Source organism: Takifugu rubripes, chromosome 5, assembly GCF_901000725.2.
Source record: "Takifugu rubripes chromosome 5, fTakRub1.2, whole genome shotgun sequence".
NCBI classification, from domain to species: domain Eukaryota; kingdom Metazoa; phylum Chordata; class Actinopteri; order Tetraodontiformes; family Tetraodontidae; genus Takifugu; species Takifugu rubripes.
The window spans coordinates 3714348-3722088 of record NC_042289.1 but is presented as its reverse complement, the minus strand read 5'-3'; the positions used below and the strand labels follow the sequence as shown (position 1 = coordinate 3722088).

Sequence of the window (7741 nt, the reverse complement as noted above, 5' to 3'; positions counted from 1 at the left end):
AACACCGCTATCTAATGGACAAACATACAAACACCCACCCTAAATAAAAGTTAAACGAAGGCGACGCTGGGATACACACAAACTGGTACATATTGACGTCCCTCCTAGCCAATGGGATTACAGGAAGATGCTAGGCGATAGCCAATGGCAGAGCAGCTACAAGCATGTTTGTGTTCGCTAAACTCCGTGAGCTGCGAGTAGCAGCGGTAGCATATTTTTGACCTTCGTATCCTGAAATTTCTTTCGTAACAAGAGGAAATATTTTCCCGTTGAGACGCTTCGTAAGCTGAAAATTTCGCATGTAGAGACGTTGGTAAGTAGAGGTCCCACTGTATTGAACATTTACTACCAATTTTTTATGCAGATTTTGTCCATTTGATTAGCTCAAAATCCTTTGGACAAATGTTATCATTAATGTAGAGTAAAAGCTTTACATTGGTGAGTCTCTGCAGTTATTGGCTGCTCCAAATCTGTAGCTAATGAACGGCATCAAATTGCTTCAGTTTTGCCTAAAGCTAATAAAAAGTTACCTTAATCTATCTGAATACTGACACACTGTCATGTTCTTACTCTATGACTTGCATTGATTATTTAAATTACTATTGAGTTACAATATCCTCATGTTGCTGTCAAATCTCAATTTCAGCAATTTATGAACATCATCTCAACTCTTGACATTAATCTGAAGCTTTATTTGACAGAATGATAAGTTCTTAATTTTAACTTTCTTTTAAAGCCATAGGTCCAACAGTTTGGGCCAGTTTTTGATGTTGGCGGAGGGTTGAGTCTTTCTGACTGGAAATGAATCCAGAACTTATTAACTAAACTACCGTGATACTATATACAATTTTCTGCCTTTCTTTCTACAGAAAGTTTCAACAGATCAGATTTTAATCTCCTCCTCATCGTCAGGGAAAAAGTATTGCATTTTATAGTGGAGAGAAGAAGGAGAAGGCCTCATGTCCTTTCTGAAGGATCCTCCCCCGTAATGGCGACACAGAACTTCAGCTGCTTTCTTGAACCTCTCTGGCTCCATCACAGCCTGTAATGCTTGTGGAGACCTGGTGGCCATAACTGGTGTCCCTGGTGAGCAGCTGCTATCAGCTTGCACTGACTGGGCAGAGTTGCAGGACTGCCTCCTGCTGTCATTGCTCAGGATGAATGATCCACGACCCACAGACGAGCTAGGTGAAGTCACCTGGGGGCTCTGCACAGGAGTATCAGTCAGCGAACTGTCGCAGTCATCTCTTCGTCCTTCACAGTCTTCCTCCTCTACAGCCAAGCTGCTGCTGAATATTTGGAGGCAGGTGGGGTTGTCGATCAGATTCAGCACCTCTGTCACAAGCGATGGGCCAAGGTCAATATTGAAAGAAGTGAGGGAGTCTGAACGTGTCCTTGTGAATGCATAATGGTCTGGTAGACACCCTCTCCAAACATCTCCATCTTGGAACGGTCTGTCAAGACGAGAGACGCGGGGCAGAGTGATAAATCCAGAGGGTAAACCTGTAGAGTCAAAAGGAGAAATCAAAAACCAAGAAACTTTCAGTTAAAGACCCTTTTTTGTCTTTTTTTTTTGTTGCTATTGTGGTCTGTTTTAGCCTCACAGCAGCAAGCTGGAATATTTATATGTTAAAGAAAAGTTTTTGTTTGTATAGATATATAGAGAGAGAGGCAGAGGGAGACAGAGAGAGTATATAAAAGTCCCAATGGGCTGATATGTTCCTCCACCACAGGGTGTCAGGACAGATCAGCATAGATCAGAATGCTGCTGCTGAAACCTTCCACAGACAGCCTGTCTGAACACAAGAGATATGAGAGCAAGACAGTGGTTGATAGTCTGATTTATACCCAATCAAATGTTTTTAACCAAAGTCCCGTCTGACATCAGGTGGATGAGAACATCAGCTCTCAGGAATTGTTTGGCATGATTTTCAACTTCCTTTCTACAGCTATTTGCATCTTGTATTGGTCATGCATTAAGAGGCCTTATAGAAGCTTTTACTTATAACAGATGTCTGCCGATAAAACACTTTTAACTATTTTGGTTCAGTCTACCACTTAAGGAAATCCTGTATGAGGCAACTCCAACAGTGGATTGGTTTGATTATGTGTCATATATATTGTACATATTTGCTTGAAAAAAATATGCCATGTCACTGTGCACTACACATCAATTTATAGGGCAAATGCTTTACCAATTGGGTAAAATATCTCGGGGTGGGAAGGGGATTTCCAGTGCAAGCCCTGCTCACTGCAACCTGAGCTCTGATTGGCTAGCAGATAATCAATGGTATGCATTCACTTTGACTTGCAACTGTGACACACACATACAAAAACTAATAGCTATCTTTATCCAGAGCCAACCAGCTGTGCTTATTTGTGCTTCTCAATCCAACTTTGTGCAGGTGTTGCTGAGGTGAATCTGGATGGCTCAGAAGAAGCCCACTCATTAGTTGGTTGCCTTGGCGGCATGTAGGAAATAATGTTGGAACACGGTGGGCAGCCTAACTCTGTGTTTGTGTGTTGATTGACATTTACAGTTCTACATGTGTCAAGTCACCTTAGCAACTGTTTAGAGTGTTTGTTCTGCAGGAGAAGGAGCACTGAGACATCGAAGTGATGGCATGGTAACATCACTGGGCTCTACCTAATCACTGGGATTAATGTAGGTAATCTGTTTAGCTCTGTTTTCAGCTCACAATAAATGCAACATGTTTTTTTTTTAAAAAAGAAAAAAAGTCATGAACAAGCAAATTCAGCTAACACCAAACTCTAACTGAGGTTAGTAACTGAGGTTACTGTTTATAGCATGCACGGGGGAAGAGCTTATCTCACCATATGCACGGAGGCTGTTATCTGTTGAGCTAACAGAGCTGGGAAACAGCACACTCTGCAGGCGTCCATTGGAGGCATCCAAGTTCAACTGGGGCAGGGAGATGGCGTTCTTGATAATGGGCGAGATGTCAGGTGGAGGAGAAGATGTGTCACGGGAGCCCCCACGTGGACGGGCCACAGAGTTCTTCCGCACATGATGAAAGGCACGGGTGAAGAAGCCAGCCATCTTGGAGCTGCTGGTGGAGTCTGGACTTCCTGGTGGTCGGAGGCCCCCAAAGTTGCTCAGGAAGGAAGTGTCGCCAAATACATCACCACCACGACCGACATGCATAGTATGTCTGAAGTCACCTAACGGTGGGCTGATCATGTCCACAGAGAGCTCACTTTTGAAGCGACGTTTCTCCTGAGAACCAGATGTGAGGCCTTTTATCCCCGGTAGTTTTCCCAGGCTCATGGTAATTAAAAGTTGTCCAATATCCTTTAAATCAGTTGATGTTGTCTGACTTCTTGTATCATGTTACAGATCTAAATTTAAATGCAGCATAACAGGGTGAATAATCCCCTCTTCAAATTGCTGTTACTCATCTATTTTTTGTTTCGGGCTTGATCTCTGCCACAGGATGCTGGTATGGATTCATTCCTTCTGTATCACATCTTTCTTCCACTAGTTCTCTCCAACAACCGCAACTTTTAGCCAGTACAAAATCACATAAATGATGAGTTCCACAGATACAGATGTCACTTCTAACCAAAGGTCACGTGGCAGAGTGAAGATTTCAGGTTTAGATCCCGTTCAGTTGCTCAAGAAATCATTTGCATTAGCTGAGGACTTCTGCAACTTTAGAGTCAATCATCTGATCAGAAAACCTTGGAAGTTATTGTAATAGACAACAAATGAGATTAGACCAATTTCTCTCTTGTTCAACTTTCAGCCTAGCTCAAAAGGATTAATACCTGTGGCTTCAAATTTACTTCGAATGGGCTCACATGACATATACTCAGGGACACTTATCTCTCCTGCAGCTGAAGAAATGGTCCAGTCTTAAAGGAACTTGTATTGAGTCCCATAGGTAATTTGTCCACTCCACTTAAAAGTCCAAAAAGAGTCTTCTGTGTTTTATTCAGTGTCTTCTTCTGTGCGTGTGTATACCACACTCCTTTAATAACGAGGTTTATCCCTGAGTGACAGGCTTGTCCTCAAGCAAGAACTATAGAGATTGTTGAAAGAAGAACTAGAATATATTCTCCAAAAAAAGAGATTAAGATCGGTTTTATAATCCAGCAACTGCTTCACCTATATCATTGTGGTGGAACTACGGGCCAGTCCAGGGCTGTCCGTGCACGGGATTAGCTGTTAATCCCCTCTGTCTCCCCTCCCTCTCTGACTCCTTTGCTTGCTCTCTGCCCTCTTCAATCCACTTAGTCCCTTGATGGGTTTCCTGCAGGGATCTTGGTGTTTTCATTCAGTTCACCTGAGGCCAAAAGAGAAGAAGAGGTTGTGATTCGCCTGTTAAACCTATAAGAGAACACATTTGTTGGCTTGACCTTGAACACAGATGTCTCGATGTGAAGGAATTGAATGACATTTCTTGAAAACTCTTTGAGCACCTTCATCCTGTCTGCTGAGACAATTAATCCAGGACACAGGGGGCGCTAATAAGATCCAAGCATGTGACTTTTCCGAACCTACGGCCAGTGTTGGATTACTGTCACTGTTGTTGCTGCTGGCTGCCTGGTCAGTCTGGAGGCATGATTGAACAGCTTAAGCAGGAGGATGGTTGGGCCGCTCTGCTGGTTACACACTTAGTTTACTGTTGAAAGACCTGATACTGTTCTTTCATATAGACATAGTGCATTACACAGCTCCTTACCTTAAACTTTACCCTTTACCCTAACTTATGCCCAACTTAAACCTCAGCCTTAAAACCATGTCTTAACACACAAACAGTCCTTTGAAATTTTGGAGCCCTCTAGAATGTCCCCACCTACCAAAAATGTTCTCACCTTGCTACTAGAATGAGTATTATAGAACTCAATTTGTAGCAAGACCTTTCTCTCTCTCTCTCTCTCTCTCTCTCTCTCTCTCTCTCTCTCTCTCTCTCTCTCTCTCTCTCTCTCTCTCTCTCTCTCTCTCTCTCTCTCTCTCTCTCTCTCTCTCTCTCTCTCTCTCTCTCTCTCTCTCTCACACACACACACACACACACACGCACATGCACATGCACATGCACACAAACAAGCTGTAAAACCCTTTTCTGCATCGTTCTCATACTGCTACAAGATGATTTATTGTGCTAATTCAGCAGAGCCACAAACTACAGGAAAAAAGTGCCGTCTCAGTTACATTTTATGGTCCAGTTTGACGGACATTTGATGGACGCACACTTGATCTTGATCTGAGCTCAGAGAGCACGGACTGCAAGTGTGACATACACCTGTCGTATATACACGCATGAGTGTGTACGTATACATATATGTATATATACAGTATACAAGGTTACATAACATAGTGAGTTGACTTTTGCTTAAGACCCTTGGCTTTAATCTTTGGAAGAACAAAAGTCAAAGTTGCTCTGGAATCCAGAACATCACTAAATCTAATCAGCCCTTCCTCGGTCCATTAACAACCTTTCCTGAAAATTTCATTAAAATCTGTTTATAAATTAACAGAAAAACAGCTGTCAGATAACCTCCTTTTTTAACAAATATTAATCAATATTAAATTCATATTTAGTTTTCATTAGCTATGCACTGCACTGCACTTTTCTTTAAGTTACACCTCCAAACCTCATCCCTCTTAAACTGCTGTGAGTTATGAGTAAACATCCTGTTAACATCTGCCATCCAGGCATCTTTCTCGCTTGGGGCAGAGAACTCAAATCAATGTTTTGCATTCACAATATTCATGAATCTTTCATCAAAGTGAGACCAGACGACTATAAACAAGCCTGAATCTTACTGACTGTTGACAAGAACCGTACAAACAAATAAAAATTCCCAAAGAAAACAAAGCAAAAAGAGCTATTTGGTATTGTGTCTCAAAATCAACTTGATTGTGCATCTTTAGCGTGCAATTGTTCTACTGTCTTTACAGTATCACGTTAAAAGGTCACTACATGAGAATAGATTTGGATTTAAATTTGGATTTTTGGGTCTCGCCATGATGCTGAATCCCTGACAAGCTGTCAACCAACAGTCGGAAGTCTGGCAGCTCTCTGACAGCTGCTGCTTGGTTCTGCTGAAAAATGCAGTGTTACTAATGGCTGTAGTTTACTGGCACCAAACATGGGCTCCAGGCTTCAACAAGCCAGCTCAGACACATGGACCAGACCAGCTTCATCGTAAACAATGCTAAAAAATTTCAATTACTTGCCAAATGACGCATGAGATTTGTCCTCACTGACGTAAAAATGTTGAGGATTAACTCTTGTACATAAAAATATAGCATATATGAAGTTAATTTCTGTTATTCTCAGAAAGAGCTGAATGAGAACAGATGTTGAAAATTTAGAGAAAGTTCATCGAGATGCAAAGAAGATCCAATGAAAATGTTGAGGAACTTACCTGTTGGGATTATTCACTATTTTCACAACATCTAGTATTAGAGCTGCCATGCAAGTCTGGTGCTCGGCTGGCCCTTCTCCTCTGGAACTGTGGTGGGCGCTTCAGAACACAGGGGTTGGAGGAGAGGAAGAGAAGGAGGAGGAGGAGGAGGCTGGGGTGACAAATTATGATGTCAAGTAAAGACCTATTCTCTCTCTCTCTCTCTCTCTCTCTCTCTCTCTCTCTCTCTCTCTCTATCCTAAAACTCTACTTTAATAGTAAAAGCAAGTACAACACAGATCTAACAGATGTATATTTTCCATGTTAATTCACCCTTCTGTGAGACATTTGGTATTTTTTCTGAATGCATTTAACATATAAAGACATATGTATTTATGGAAGGGTTAATGGTCACCAGTGGAGACCCAATGGTGTCTGGGAGAGTTGATGAGCACTGAATCCAGCTATTGTGTTTCTAGACATACTGTAATATACTTGGAGTGTACACAAAGATGCCAGTAGAGCTGGAAACAGACCAAATGTTGCCATGGGGGCTTATTGTGCAACAGCATTTTAATGAACAATTTGCATCTGTAAAATCAGGGGGAAAAGGAAAGGAAAGGAAAAAATTCAATTGTCACGACTTGTTCTGCATGATGGATGGCTCTCACAGCGCTTGGTTTGTGAGCTTCACATGATAGAAATATATTCCAAGCATAAGAAAAGCTTACACTGATGTCAAAGTTAGTGGATACCTTCAGTGCCACCGGCCTCAACAGTAGTGCACGCTCCAGATAACCCATCTACAAAAGGAGCATCGACCACATGTCGGGATTTAAATCTATTACCCATGACGCAGCCATCCCCTTCTTCCAGAAAATAGTAGAAAAGGAGTATTCTTCTCAGGCACAATGGGGGGATTCTGTGCTGTTTGAGTCATGGCTGTACCAATGGGGGTCAGCCGCCTGAAGAGCAGTGGCGGCTGTGTGCCAGCCTGGATCAGTGAGGAGCACATAGAGATAAAATCCACAGACAGCATCGTGTGTGTGTTAAAGAGGTGTGTGACACGTGAGGAAAAAAGTCAAGCGGAGTTTTAAGTTAGTCAACAATGTCAGCATATTAATATTAGACCAAGATTGCAGTGAAGTGCCTCTTATGATGCACCTCTGTGGAAATGACCACTGACTTCCTGTGTTTTAATAGTCTATGTGTAAAAGAATGGGGCTGTGCAGCTCTGCCTGGCTTATTTCTGTCTGACTGAACTGTCATGATACCACACATTCCAACACGAGCCAACTGCAGGGCCCAGCAGCGCTCTCAATGGCGCCTCTGTGCCGCTGTCACCTCAGAAACAACAAGAATGCTC

General features: G+C 42.3%; 1 protein-coding gene and 1 long non-coding RNA gene across 2 annotated transcripts; one reads left to right on the top strand and one right to left on the bottom strand.

Moving 5' to 3' along the window:
• Positions 1–218: 218 nt before the first annotated feature.
• On the bottom strand, positions 219–6525 carry cdc42ep1b (CDC42 effector protein (Rho GTPase binding) 1b). Its single transcript, XM_029837008.1, has 3 exons — positions 6397–6525; positions 2836–4307; positions 219–1503 (listed from the first exon to the last, which is right to left on the bottom strand). Exons 2-3 carry the CDS (start codon positions 3287–3289, stop codon positions 884–886), a joined length of 1074 nt encoding a protein of 357 aa, XP_029692868.1. The 5' UTR covers positions 3290–4307; positions 6397–6525; the 3' UTR covers positions 219–883.
• Positions 1229–2941, top strand: LOC115250050 (uncharacterized). The gene is made up of 3 exons (XR_003888629.1): positions 1229–1307; positions 2406–2665; positions 2809–2941. It is a non-coding gene; the product is annotated as an uncharacterized lncRNA (long non-coding RNA).
• Positions 6526–7741: the final 1216 nt, after the last annotated feature.